Source organism: Nothobranchius furzeri, chromosome 10 (genome assembly GCF_043380555.1).
Source record: "Nothobranchius furzeri strain GRZ-AD chromosome 10, NfurGRZ-RIMD1, whole genome shotgun sequence".
In the NCBI taxonomy this organism is placed as follows: Eukaryota; Metazoa; Chordata; class Actinopteri; order Cyprinodontiformes; family Nothobranchiidae; genus Nothobranchius; species Nothobranchius furzeri.
The window spans coordinates 51,627,638-51,642,612 of NC_091750.1; the positions used below are offsets into that span (position 1 = coordinate 51,627,638).

Below are 14,975 nucleotides of genomic sequence, written 5' to 3' on the forward strand. Positions count from 1 at the left end.
GGAGATCTGTTTTTCCTCACAGTGTCAGGGGTCAACCCTTTGTCACTCATGCCCCTGAAACACTCCTAAAACCTTTGGACTTCAGAGCGTTGTGCTGTTGCAGAGGTGAAGGGATTCTAGCATCGTATCCAATACTAAGCAGTGTCCATATTACTTTATCAACTTTTGTCACGAAAACACAAGTAAAAATCTGCCCAGGTGTTAAATGTCATATCAAAGATTATCAGTACTTGACAGAGGAAAAGAGAAAGTGCTCTGCAAGGGTGTGAAATCTTGTGGATTGGGCGGTGTGCCCCAACTCCTATAATCTGTCCAAATAAACACTCATGCTCCCTCCCCCTGGTTCCAGGGGTTATCAAAGGAACCCCCCTACAGCAGCCTTTACTTGACACAGTCCAGCCTGCTGCTTTCATTGCATTTGTATTTGAGGCAACACAGGATACGAGCTCACAGGCTCAATCCTATCTCGAGCTGGAGTCGCAGTGAGGAAACGGAATGTCAGGGAAGGAAGTGCTGAAGGTGGTGGGAAAGCACAACTCGATCCATGTCTTCAGAGCAGTTGTCTAACCCACTTCTCTTACACTTAGGCAGAAGTTTAGAATTGTAAAACCTGGAAAAAGGAACTAAAAGCATCCCTGGATAGCGCCTTTGAGATCTGGACGTTCAGACGGTGAAAGCATTGATCAAGAGGAAATATCTGCTGTACTTTTTGGCGACTACTGTACACCGTTGAACTGCAAGAGTGCTGATAATCAGGGGTTACCCCTCGGTGAGTACAACACCAAATCTGCATGAAGAGGTAAGCTCAGCCTCAATGAGAGACTCAGTTTTTATTATTGTACCTCTCATTAGTTGAGCTCAGGAACTGAGTGCAAAAGTTTGGTGACAAAATGGAACGTGAGGTTTGACGACTTGCAAGAAGAAAATTTAAATGTTTTTAACTCACAGAACTTCAAAGGTAGATAGTAGGAACTGGCACAGGTTGGTTGATTAGTGAAATTTATAAGATGAAACATGCCTGTAAGCAATTTGTGGGAGATGAAATAATTATTTAAAGGTCGCTGGGTTCATTATTCTTGGTGATGGTTATCTTGAAGTTTGTAGGGGGGTGGAGCCCATTTCCTTTCTACTAAGAGCAGTGGATTTATCTGTGTTGCCTTTCCACACTTTCCATCACATTATTCAAAAAGCAATTACTTTAATGGCAAATCTTTTGTCATATCTTGTTGTTTTTGTCAGATCGACAGGGAAAAACAAGGCAAGGCAGGAAAAAACTGAAAATAGACTCAAGAATGTGTCAACATTCTGGAGCAAACAGAAGAGCACCCATCACTCCTATTCTAATGCCTCTACACTGGTTATCCATTAACTTTAGAGTTCATTTTAGAATCCTGACTATAACTGTCAGGGCTCTACATGGTCAAGCTCCTCTCTATATTACTGAACTGTTAAAGCCTTATGCTCCAACTCGAGCCCTCAGGTCCACACACCAGAACCTTCTAGAAGTTCCAAAGACCAGATATAAAAGTCGAGGTGATCGCTCCTTCCAGACTGTTGCATCCTGACTTTGGAATGATCTTCCTTCATCCTTACTTAGTATTGACAGTCTGGACACTTTTAAAAAACAGCTAAAGACCCCTTTATTTACAGCTGCTTCTACCTAAACCTTTTATTTTCTTACTTTTAACTTAGATTTGTAATCTTTCATCTGTTTATGAAATTTTATAATTTTATGACTTTACATTTTCTGATGTTAATCTATTTCTGTTTTGAGATCGTTATGATTTCATGACTGTTTTATTTTGATCTATGTGAAGCACTTTGTGATTCTATGTCTGTGATTAGTGACATATAAATAAAATTTACCTACTTACTCACTTACTAACATTTATTCATTTAATGAGTGTAGGTGCAACAAGACTGGCACAATATTTCCATCCAGCAATATTAATCCAAATTATGGTTTGATGTTTTGCAGAATAAGAAGAGACAATGAGTCTTTCACAGAGTGGGACGCTGGAGAAGAAGCTGTCTGAACAAGCCCACTCAGAAGCACGCTCCCCCTCCAGAGCAGGGTCAGGGGTCGTGGTGCCGCCTCCTTACTCCATGGGTGGCAGCGAGGCAGTGGAGCCCCCACTGGAGCTGAGAGGCTCTCTGGACTGCTGGGCTTGCTCTGTGCTGGTCACTGCACAGAATTTGGTCATCGCTTTGATCAACGGTGGGCTGGCAAGCATCGTGTTTGGTGTCATCCTCACCCCTGCTCTAGCCATGATCATATTTGGCTTCCTCTGCCATTCCACAGTAAGGGTTTTGTTAAAAGCAGTTCACTTGAACCTGTTTTGCTTTAAAACATGAAGCCTGTCAATCACCCTCTTGTCTTGGAATGCCAACTCCACTTCACGCAGAGAGAGATGTGTATCTAGAGATTTGACCCTGCTTTCTCAAATCTTAATGGGTTTTCCTGGAGCTTTATTTTGATTTGTTGCAGCTGTAACTAAGCGGCCCTGGTTTCTTAGTGCAATGCATTGTGGGAGGATAAAATATGCTGACAGCAACTGGTAAAATCCTACAGATTTCCCTTTTTATAGATGGCATTGTGCTTTTTTAAAGCAACACTGAAGAGTATTCAACACTTTCAGCTCTTGCTTTCAAACTGGTTTCAGTGATTCTTGAGTCAGAAAGTTGAGTTAAAGTTAAACCAGAAAGTTAATTAATTGATCTCACAGTAAAATGATAAGTTTGCTGCGCAGTTGGCTGCACTAACTTTTTAAACGTATCATATGTTTCATGAGGAAGACGGGCTGACCGATGGACTTGAAATGATAAATGTGTTTGTATTACTTATTTAGTATTGATAATCCTACATTTCACCATGGAGGATGTGCATTACTGTCCACTGTAGTGAAATGCGAGAGAACAACTTTTTATAATAATTCCAATGTAGGATTGCATGTGTTAAAATTACGATGTTAATTTATTTAGAATGATGAGCGTCGCTGTTATGAGATTTCTCATTCTGGTGTGAGAGGAGCCTCTGAACTCGGTGACCCCACCAGAACAAAAAATAATAATAATGAAGAAATGTGGATGAGGCCATAGAAGTTATAGTCTGGTCTGCTTTACCTTATGCAATGAATCACACATATGTTGTCAAAAATAATTCTGTGTTTTCTGTCAAATACTCTAAACTCATGAAGTCTCCTTGTTCTAATTCAGACATGTCCTAAGTGCAGCCCGGGGGCCATTTGCAGCCTACAGACTGATATTGTGTGGCCCTTACTTACATTTAAAAAATTATACATATTTTCTCACCTGTAGATGAAAGATTGATCAACACTTTCTAACATTTTGATGTTCAGGTTTGTACAAAATGTGAATATTTTATAACTTTTTTAGGGGGATTCGTATTTAAAAACATGTTTGCATTTAAACAAAAGATCTGCATCAATGTTCCTACCCTCACCTATGGTCACGAGCTTTGTGTAGTGGCCGAAAGCATAAGATTGCGGATACAAGCGGCCAGTATGAGTTTTCTCTGCATGGTGTCTGGGCTCTCCCTTAGAGATAGGGCGAGGAGCTCAGTCATCCGGGAAGGGCTCAGAGTAGATGCGTTACTCCTCCACATTGAGAAGAGCCAGGTGAGTTGGCTCGGGCTTCGAATTAGGATGCCTTTTGGACGTCTCACTGGTGAGGTTTTATGGGCACGTCTAACCAGGAGAAGACCTAAAGAAGACCCAGGACACACTGGAGGGACTCTCGGCTGGCCAGGGAACACCTTCCCCCGGCGGACCTGGCCCAAGTGGCTGTGGAGAGGGAGGTCTGGGCTTCCCTGTTTAGGCTACTGCCCTTGAGACCAGACCCCGATAAGCGGCCAAAAATGGATGGATGGATGGATGGATGGATGGATGGACAAAAAAACCTCATTTTTGTGGTCTACAAAGACCATTAGCTTGATGATTTTTACCATCATCTTGAAAAGTTTGGACACCCCTGTTCTGACTGAAAGGTACAAAGAAGGACAAACAGTTTTTGTCCTTAATTTATCCTTCTTTATCCTCCCTATTTCCAGGTGCAGCCCCATGGAACATCTGTTTACTGCTCCGATGTGCTAGACGACACCGGTTGTGTGGCTCTGCTGGTGGTGGGGTTCCTGCTTCTGACCCCTCTGCTGGTCCTGGCACTCGCTGCCTACTGTCGCTTGGTGCGACACCTCCAGCTGGGCCTCTGTTTTATTCCCTATAGCCGTGCTGTCTACAAGAACCTGCCTACTTCTCAGCAGCGAGTGCCCAGCTCAGCAAGCTGCTGCAGCCAGCCGAAGGTGAAGGAGCATGAGGAGAAGGGAAGCGTTTGGGTGTAGGAGTCTATGGTTTGATATGTAGTGCAGCTTTTTGTTTCAAGCAAACCAGTTATAGAATGCTCAATGAAAACATATTTGTCAATGTCCAATGCGTTTTCTTACCTTTATTGATTGTTTTGAATTATTGAATTGCAGTTGTTTGTATCGTGTCACTGTGGCTTATTTGTTACAGTTTCTGTTTATAAAAAGTGTTTTATACCTATTTTTGACAATAAAGTAGCAATTTACATACATATTTGTGTTTACACTGAAAGTGAGCATGAAGGCCTACAGAGACCTTTTATTGGACAAAGGTATTTTTATTAAATCTGTTTAAGATCACATAGTCTAAATGTTCAATCCCCGCCTGGTTCAATAGTCATTTTGTTTAAACTGGACATCCTGAATCTGCTAAAAACCTGGAAGCTCACTTAGATTTTTCTTAATAAAACTTACATATACGATGAAATATTGGGGTGAAATACTACAGATATGATAAAACACAATATCATGCTTTTAGATATGACATATTCCCACATAATATAAAACACACCTCAAACACGACTCCCAGTTTAATCTATTTTGAGACCTTATGTCATATGCATTATAATAAGCTGGCAGATGTTCAGTCCCAGAATTCACTGGGACTCGATTACCTGCCTCAGGTATACTCGCAGGCATAAAAAAGATCAGAAATAAAAAATGAACCCTTATGACACGTACACAACATGGTGGTCATGTTGACATGATTTTCTTTGTCCATGGCTCTATTACTTCATCTATAATCATGATCCACATTCTACATATAATATCTACATACATTATCTAGAATCATTTTAGAGTTTTTTTCCCAGTGTTTCAAGAAAGAATGTGTATCTACAATTGGAGTTTCACTGATTTCTAATAGTTTTCTTATTCTGAAGTAAAATAGTTTAATTTGAAATAATCAGAGAAAGGAAGACACAAGAAATATATTTATTGGTAAATAAAAAATAAAATAAAAGTCATTCATGGGTGTTCCAATATCTAAATATTGTATCTTATAGAAATAGGTAAAACTTTTAATTTAATATTTGTCAAATAAAAAAAATTATAACAATTTTAACTGTAACTGGGTAATACATTTTAGTCCTAAATTATAACACCTTTGTAATGATCAAACTTTGTTCAGAAAACCATGTATTAATGTGAATATAATAGTGTTTAAATATCCAGCTGCTGTTTGTATTATCATTTAAATTCATCCTATGAAGGGAAAATAAAAGTAATAACAATTATTATTACTCTGTTGCATGTAAATTTGTGTAGATTTTCTATAAATCACAACAATGAGAACAATGTCTGGTATTTTCTGGAAACGTCTTTACAAGCTTCCTCAACTGATTTGCAACACCCCTCCCAACCACAAGGTGGAGTCAGAACCAACCTTCTAGAAATAGCCAGTAAACAAAAACTTTCAGACCTCATTAGTAAGATATACAACCTTTATTTATATATTTATATACAGTACAACTTGAAGGTTTTGCATGAGTTTTAATAAAATAATAGAAATCTTATGAAGTACTGAATAAATTTGAAGATGTATTATTGTGCTTCCGTAAAGCTCACATTAGGTGGACATGAGTTTGTGTCTGGGGGAGATGTGTAAGGTTAACAAGGCTGGTTGTTGATATTCATCAGTAATTTGTCTTGCTGGGTTTTGTAAGGTGCTGTGAATGCACCAGGTGCCAAGGTACCACGCCCTTCTTCATCCACCTGACCCATGATAATGTGGTTGGCACCTATCAAAAAGGAAATGATCATTCAGATTTTCTAGCTTTATGTTTCTCATATTGTATTTATGAAAAAAATAATAATTAAAAACAAATCCATGATTGTGAGTTCAAAACACATCATACCTCTGCGGAGCAAGGGGCATTTCTTGCACTGGGACACCAGCTTCACAGCCATGGTCTCTCCAACCTGCGTGATGGTCAGACGACCTGCCTTGTAGGCCTTGATGAGGGAGACTTTAATGTGAAGAGTGCCTCGGGGTCCAGGGGTCAGAGACATCACCTTCCCAGTTATCACTAGAAAACAAAGTAGTCAATGAAACCACTTTACACCAACAGTTTTATTGTGCAGGGATGAAGGTATTTGCACTCTAAAAATTCTATTCCATTTTTGTCACACTTTGTTTCAGATCAGCAAGAAAATTTTGACATTATTTTTAAATCGTGGTTTAATTTGTTAAGTAACAATAAATGTGTATTTTATTTTATTTATTTATTTTGCTTTAAGCTAGAGCTTTAACATAAATTATTGCTGAGTTAGAAACTTGATCAGTTTCATATTTGACACCACTCTGCACCCTTATGCTGACCAAACACTGCACTAGATCATTTTGTGGAGCAGGTAAGTGTCCCAGAGGACACTCTTTACCTGCTTGGGACAGCAGTAGCTCAAGACATAGAGCGGGTTATCCAGTAATCAGAAGTTTGTGAGTTTAATCCCGGCTCTGACCAGAGAATGCTGCTGATGTCTTCTTGGGCAAGACACTTAACCGGCCTTGCCTGCTGGTGATGGTCAGAGGGATCGGTGGCGCAAGCCTCGCCTCTGTCAGTGTACCCCGGGCAGCTGTGACTACACTGTAGCTCATCATTTGTGTGTGTGTGTGTGTGTGTGTGTGTGTGTGTGTGTGTGTGTGTGTGTGTGTGTGTGTGTGTGTGCGTGTGCGTGTGCGTGTGAATGGGTGAATTGTGTTTTGAAGCGCCTAGGGGGGTTGTAGAACCCTAAGAAGGCACTGCAAATACAGGCCATTTATTTTATGGCTGTTAGCTGTAATGCTAGCACTTAGCATTTTCAGTTTGACAATTATCAAAAACACAAAAAGAAGTTTGCTTTTTTTGTTGGCATCTTGGGGGACCCTGGAAGTAAAAGTAAGAGAGTAATGTCTTTGGAGGCGAAGCAAACAGCTAAAAGTGGGGTAAACATTGACGCAGCCTACGCTAGTTTGAGGGAGCTAAAGGAGGCTAAAAAATCTGATAATGGTGAACTGCATGACTTTGTTGCTACTGAACTTGTAAGCAATAATATTTTTGTCCAACAGTGTGGAACTTTAAACTTTGTGGTTAATTTTAGTATTAGTTGGCTCGTGTTAGTGTTAGCTCATTGTTAGTGCTAGCAGGCTGCAGCAGGGTTGTTTACTACAGTTGTTAATACATGTTTAACCAGTAGGGCGGAGGAGCAGGAAACTGCTCACTGTTACTTTAAAGGAAAAAAAACCTATCCAAACCAATTTAAACCTGTGTGAAAAGTAATGAATTAGCTAGGATTTATTGTTGGGAAACACTACAAGCTTCAGTTGGTTGAGGTTAGGGTAAGGGGGTTATGATTCTAAGAGATAGCTCAAAAGCCAGAACGCCTGCTGACAAAAAAAAAATTAAATCAAATAAAAATTAAATCATAAAAGCAATGGAAAATAAAAAGCTGAACAAGAAGAAATCTTTTAATGGCCTACCAAATTCACTGGAACAGAAAGCGGTCTTGATGGTTCCAGTTCTTTTACAGGCTTTGGCACAGAGAGGATTTTGAAGAACTATAAATACAAAAAGCACCAAAAGAATAGTTTCAGTTGTCTGGTACCCTCTGCTAAATGTGCACATGCCTTCACCCACCAGGCCTCTTCCCATTTGGCCTTGAGACACGGGCTTTGGTGGTAGTAGGGATGGTGGAGGTGGTAGGAATGGTAGTGGTGGTGATGCGTAGGACAACAGGGCGTTCGGGTTCTGCAGGTTTGATTACAGGTACTGAGGGGACAGATACCGTTCTGGCTCCTGATTCAACTGTTGCTGACTGAGACCCACGTGGGATGCTGGTGTAGTAGGCAAAGAATCCATCAGACGGTACACTGAAGTCAGACACAAAGTGGACCAGAAGCATATTCCCACTGGTAATAATTGGTCTGAAGGAGAGACGGGAAAAAAATCAGCATGAAATCAAGAAATTAGTTTTGCAAATTACTCCTCGGGTCTTGAGATGCCTTACTCTGGGGTCTGATCACCACAATATCTTCCAATGAGGCGTGAATCGTCCCTCTCTCCGCCATTGAAAAATAACACATAGTCAAAGCGACAGTAGGTGTCAGCCTCAAGAATAAACTTTTCAAACTTCACCTGGATGACCTGGGACACAAAAACAAACAGAAATGTTTCTTCACCAGATTTGTTAAAGGCCATCCATCCATCCATCCATCCATTCATTCATCCATCCATCAATTTTCATCTGCTCATCCAGGGTGGGGTCATGGGGGCAAGAGCCTAAGCAGACTTCCTGATTCCCCTCTCCCCAGCCATTTGGACCAGCTCCAGGAGGCATCCCAACCAGATGTTCGAGCCACCTCAACTGGTTTCTCTCAATGTGGAGGAGCAGCGGATCTACACCGAGCCCCTTCCGGATGACCTCGCTTCTCACCCTATCTCTAAGGGAGAGCCCAGACACCTTGTGGAGGCATTCATTTTGCCTGCTTGTATCCGCATAGCTACCCAAAGCTCAAAACCATAGGTGAGGGAAAAGTTCCAGGAAAAGAAGGAAAAAGTATGTCACACCTGGTTAGGTTCTACCGTGATTATCCAAGAGCAGCTGATCCCAGGAGGGTACTTATTATCAGGCCAGTTGGGTGTCTTGATCTCTCCCTGGGATTTTGTCATCTTTCCCCCACAGAACTGTTCATCTGAAACAGAAAATGACATGTTTGCCAGATCAAAACACATTGCCCCTGCACAAGACTGAATTTAAAGTTAAGACTGGGATGTTACTTGGCTCCTGTGAGGGAGTTTCTAAAAATCATGAAATATTTGCAAGCGTTCTCAGTTTCCTCAAGCGAGTCATGTGGGATTTGGTGTTAAGTGAAAGTACATTGTGGATGTCTGAAACTAGCTCAAAATCTAATCAATTTATCTTCTACATGACTCATGGTCAGTTCCAGCTTGCAAGCAAAAAAAATCTAATGTCTCAGGTTTACCACAACCACAGATGATCGGATCAGAGGTTGTTTACTACAGAACAAAAGCCTGAAATCAGAAGCTCTTGTAACATATGGTGTCCTACTTCCCTAATGTGTTTAATCTCACCTCGTTGGCTTCTCTTCCTGCCATCATACGTTTCCTGCTCTGCTGTGAGTCTTACCTTCTCTCTGAACAACACAATTTTTCAGTGAGAGCTCCAGGTGACTTTCAGTTTTGTTAAGATTTATTTTGATCTTTGATCTCCTCATTGTGCGTTTGTCTTTTTAACGCCTAATCTAACAGCTGAAATGTCTCCTCAGCCTTCATTAGTTTCAACAGGAGTGATTCATCACTAAATAAAAAACATCAGCTGTGTTCATTATCTAAAACTTGCAGGAACTGTGCTAGAACAAGACTGCCAGTGGAACATTCTGGCTACAGGAGGGGGCGATGGGGGAAGGGTGGCCTTTTATTAACCGTGTAAACCAGGGGTATTCTATTCCGGGCCTGCTGGTATCCTACGCATTTTACTTTTAACTCTGTTTCAACACACCTGATTTCAGTCAGCAGGTAATTAAGAGGCTTCTGCAGAACCTGATAAGCTGCTGAATCAAGTGTGCTGGAGCAGAGAAACCACTAAACTGTGCTGGATACCGACCCTTCAGGCCTGGAATTGAATCCCCCTGCTGTAAAAGGTTGTTTTAGTACATACTGGCTCAAGAAAATAAAAGTCAAATGCAAATTATACCTTTAAAGAAGAAAATGAACAACCTTGTCAACACAAATGTTTCCACATACCATTGACATAAGGCTTTGCTCCACTAAAATAGGCCACAAATCCTCGACCTTGTGTTTCTCCATCACTCCTCATCTCTAGCATCATTGTGTTTGTGCTTGAAATAAGAGCTCCTGGCCGGAAAGTTCCACAGAAGCGCCCCAGTTTTTGTACCCCGTTGGAATGGCCGTTGTAAACTTCCAGGTAGTCATATCGACACTGTGAGTCGGCCTCCAGGTCAAAAATGCGGAAGGAGAGCGTGACCACATTCCCCTCTGGGACCTGGAAAGCAGATGCATCATGTGGGAAATAGAAACTCAGAGGAGTCCGATGTGAACGAGTCAGTGGTTTGGAGGTAAAACGGAGATAGTGACTCACGGTAATACGCCAGATGCATTTGCTGTTGGGTTTGTAGAAGTTTGGGAATCCTTCACTGCCAACAAATCCTGATTCTGCTACCAGGTCTCCTCCACAGTAGAACACAGGCCTATCATGAGAGAACATCATGGGAAGAAGGACTTTTATTTCATTGTGACTTTATTACTTCCAAGCCAACATAACCTTTGTAATATATTAGCCAATGAAAACGGTTGTGTGTTTTGACCTTTAAAACAAAGGCGACCAAATTCTGGTGCTTAAAGAGCTACTATTCTGCATGTTTTACATGATTTCTTACTTCAATTCACCTGAATCAGGTAGTTAAATTAATCAATCTGCTGGTAAAGTTCTGCAGAAGTCGGATTTATTTAGATGAGGTGTGTTGGAGCAGGAAAACCTTCAAAATAATGGTCTTAGAAGACCAGAACTTGGTGACCATTAGTGCTGAAATCAAATTCAGTTAGAAACAGCCACTAAATAGCTTGAAAAGCTAACAGCTAGTCTGTATGACCAAAGTTCTCCATATTTATACTCTATTGTATTTAAAGAAATGCTCATTCTAAGCTTAAATGTGGAGTAAGAGATGGCTTTCTGGAGCACTTTTTGCCATATTGCTTGAAATAATATACACAAAGGTTAGGTTATGCATGCTCCCTGAAGGAGAGGAATGAGGGACAATGAAGGTACAATGGGACATCATGCCCTTGTGTGTCCTGGCTGAAGACACATCTAAATCACACCAGTAAAGGCAAATGAGCATCACGCTGGGTGGTGGCCCCACACTCCACCTGTAAGCCCATGGTGTCACCAACATTTCTCACTTCAATAGCCTCTCTCCACCAAGCTAGGCTGCGAAGGGGATAGCAACTCAGACCCAGCAGAAATACCTCCATGAGCCACCAAAGTGGCCATGAAATCCAGATGGTAAAACCTCACAAAAGTGCGAGGTGCAGCTAACCCGCTCTGCTCCTCAGAGGCAAAAGGAGGACTGTTGAAAAGGCAAAAGCTCTATTGTCATAGAACCGTAGGTCAGCAGGATGACTTCGGCCATATAGGCAGTATTTGGATGCAGAGTAACCCTAGACCCATCGGTTGAAAATTGCAGAGGAAGAGTGAATCAAAGGAGCATGACGATCCCCCACTCGATTAGCCGATGCCAGGGCTGTCTTATAAGACAGGAACTTCATGTCAACCATGATCGGAGGGACATGGGTTCGATTCCAGCTCCTGCCAGGGGTATTTTGCGGTTGTGTCCTTGGGCAAGACACTTCACCCAACTTGCCTGTGTTGGTGGTGGTCAGAGGGGCCAACTGAGCCAAATGGCAGCCTCGCCTCTGTCAGACCGCCCCAGGGCGGCTGTGGCTACAAAGTAGTTTCTCATCACTGGCAAAGTGTGAATGTGAGAGTGTGTGAAAGCATCTTTGAGTGTCCTAAAACATTATTAAATGTAGGACCACAGAGGACCTCTGGAACCAAAATGAGGTCCCAAGAAGTGACAGAAAGTATAACAGGCCTCAGCTTGCAAACTCCCTTCAAGAACAGTCTAAGCCATCATGCCCAAAAGCTGTAAAGCTGTGAGGTGTTAGGTTGGCTTCTGGTTGGAAGTGTGTCATGTGGTTGTGGAACGCGGCAATCCAGTGATCCAAGAGGTGCGCCCTGGCCAACCGAGAGCCTAAATCTTGTCCGTGAAAGGAAACCCTCTGGCTCGGAACTGGGGACCTCTTCTGGTCATTTATGGAGAAAACCCAGGGCTTAAACATGAGAAAGAACCTGAGAAATATGAGCCTCCACATGCACTCGAGAACTCGCTACCAGAGCCCAATCTACCATGAAGGTGAGAATGTGGGTGCCCCTCTCTCTTAGAGGTACTAATGCAGCTTCCACACATTTGGAAAAGGTGCGGGGAGCTATAACTAGTCCAAGTAGGAGGACCAAATACTCGCAAACGAAGCACAGGAACATCCTGCAATCGGGATGAATCCCTACATTAAAATATGCATCTGTGAGATCGATCGCAACAAGCCAATGTCCGGGACTGACAGTGTTTGGTAGCTGCTTGAGCATTAGCATTTTTGAAAAACTGTACCTGCGCAAATACTTGTTTAGTATACACAGATCCAGAATGGGAAGAAGCCCTCCTCTTTGGGACAACAAACGGTATTACCAACACTTGTTTCTTTCCTTGAGGGGGGACTTTGACAGCTTGAACAGCTTATTTGAGGATTTTGAAGACATCTTCTTTTTGCAAATAGCCTCTCTCAACATGACCAAATGCCTCAGACTCCTCACTCACAGGCCTCCTCGCAGAAAGATGTGTTGGTGGGATTGTGGAGGTCTTTGAAGTATACTCCACCCACAGATTTATTCACAGCCTTTACATACAAACACACAAAATGGCCAAAAGTCCCTTAAACGAGGTGCAAAATGGAGTTTGGAGAGAGCTTTTTTATTAGGGAGTCAGCTAGCTTTCACAGTGATCTTAACCTTCATCCATCACATCATTAAAAATCATTTTAGCTTAAAAAAACTGCCAAGCCCATTTAACACCTGACTGACCAGTGAGGCATCTAATTATGATGTGATTAATTTGTTGCTCCCTGACTGACTGATCATTTGACAAAAGGGAAAATTACCTTGTTTGGACTGTTACCAGCTCGGAAACATTTGGCCATACGGAAATAATCCAAGAAGTTACTTGGGAATCGATGAAGTCATTTAATAGACTGTGAGATGTGTGGAAAGGCTCTACATTCTAGAAAAAGATTTTTGAGGCGATAAGATACCTTTGTTTGTCATTAAACAGTCAGATTAGAAAAACCAAATGGAAAACTAAAATTTTTGATAATCAAAATTGAACTGCATGGAACAATAAGACAGTGGAACCTCAGCAAAGTCATTTGGCTGCTGATCGAAAGCACTTTCAGAGCCACAGCCAAGTTTTTGTTTTCGATCCCAAAAGCAATTGACATCTGTAGCAGCTGACCCTCAAACGTCCAAACGTAACTCAAAGACAATCTGGACAAATGTCTCTGATTAAACCAGGAGAAATGGAAGATTTTAAAAAGGAGGGCCACGAAATCAAAGAACCACACTAGCTGCTTTTTATGAATACTTAATCTCTCACCTAGTGTTGTTGGTCTGCTGCGCCTTGGTCCATCCAGATGTCAGGGACAGGAACAAGAGGAGCCCCCAGATGCAGCACGGAGACATCATGATTCAGTGAGCACACAAAGCAAAGCAGGCTTGTTGCAACAGACAGTAACAAGATTCGGGGGGTGAGAGACCAGGGGAGGAGGAGGCTGGTTTGGGTGGGAGGAGAGAGTGAATGAGTGGGGGTGAAATCAGAGATTCAAGAATGGATGAAGATACAGAAAAAAACTGTCTTGAGGGGGGACGATGTGACCAGAGGGGGAGGAGAAAGTTTTAATTAGAGCCAGATGTTTCCTTCTGGTTTCTGTAAATGGAGGGAATCTCTAGGAAAAGGTCTTTTTTACATTAAAAAATGCCTCCAGATGTTTCTGCTTCTTCTAACTTCACATGAAAGGAAGGATTTGATCAGATGTCCATTTAACTCCATCCTGTGTCTGGGCTGGTCATTATATGGGTTTAGGTGGAGGCAGAGCCTGAGGCACATTCCACAGCAGACCAGAGGCGAGTCCTTTCCTTAACATTAAAGCTTGTGTTTATTTCCCCTAAAATCATTAAGTTCAGCTACATTTGAAACTAAATGCACAAAGGATTCACAAAGATCCCACATGGGAGCTTTAAAACATAAAAATGGATCTCTTCCCTTTTACAAGATTTCTCTGAATTCCAGAAGCTCCTTTGGCTCTGCTACATTAGTCAGACTATCAGCCCCCACAGTCCTCTAAGACAAGAATAATACTGAAGAGGGGGGTATTCTGTCTCTGCCGAGCCCTGGTGATGAGCCAACCCTCTGGCCTACATTACTGAGGCCTGTTGAAGGGATGATAAAATAAAATCTACCACTTTTACAGACAGAAAACACCTGGATTAAAGACTGGGAAAGGCAGGATGGACAAGCTGTAAAAGCACAAAATAGATTCTACCTTAAAAATTTAGAGCGTTATAAGCTTTATACTTGCAAAAATAAAACTGACTCCTTACAGAAATTTTCAGCCGGGGGGGGGGGGGGGGGGGGGGGGGGTGACTGTGCAGCATGGGGTGTGTCACTTCAATGTGTTAGATCAGCAAGCAAATTTCATAATCTATAACCTAAAAAGTTTGAAAATGCAGCTTAGAGATGATGATTGATGAAAGTGGTGCTAGACCAATGGGTTCTTACAACTGGAAACTGTTCTTTGAGTCTCAGGATGACTTCTGATACTTTGTTGGGGCTCACAATGACCCAGGAGCCCTGATAAATGGCCTAATACAACCCATAATAATACAACCCATAATAAAGCCCTGCACCCATGGCCAGGACATGGATGTTAAACAAGGATGCTAGCATTAGCTCTGGCTAGCAGTAGCTCATCCT

The 14,975-nt window shown here is 41.9% G+C and overlaps 2 protein-coding genes across 2 annotated transcripts; one reads left to right on the forward strand and one right to left on the reverse strand.

Moving 5' to 3' along the window:
- Positions 1–609: 609 nt before the first annotated feature.
- Positions 610–4,557, forward strand: tmem88a (transmembrane protein 88 a). The gene is made up of 3 exons (XM_015961143.3): positions 610–769; positions 1,979–2,301; positions 4,070–4,557. The coding sequence occupies exons 2-3, from the start codon at positions 1,993–1,995 to the stop codon at positions 4,355–4,357; spliced, it is 597 nt and encodes a 198-aa protein (XP_015816629.1). The 5' UTR covers positions 610–769; positions 1,979–1,992; the 3' UTR covers positions 4,358–4,557.
- Positions 4,558–5,806: 1,249 nt separating this feature from the next.
- On the reverse strand, positions 5,807–13,775 carry pcolcea (procollagen C-endopeptidase enhancer a). Its single transcript, XM_015961142.3, has 9 exons — positions 13,599–13,775; positions 10,475–10,583; positions 10,120–10,378; positions 8,923–9,047; positions 8,363–8,499; positions 7,993–8,279; positions 7,836–7,913; positions 6,235–6,405; positions 5,807–6,117 (listed from the first exon to the last, which is right to left on the reverse strand). Exons 1-9 carry the CDS (start codon positions 13,685–13,687, stop codon positions 5,987–5,989), a joined length of 1,386 nt encoding a protein of 461 aa, XP_015816628.1. The 5' UTR covers positions 13,688–13,775; the 3' UTR covers positions 5,807–5,986.
- Positions 13,776–14,975: the final 1,200 nt, after the last annotated feature.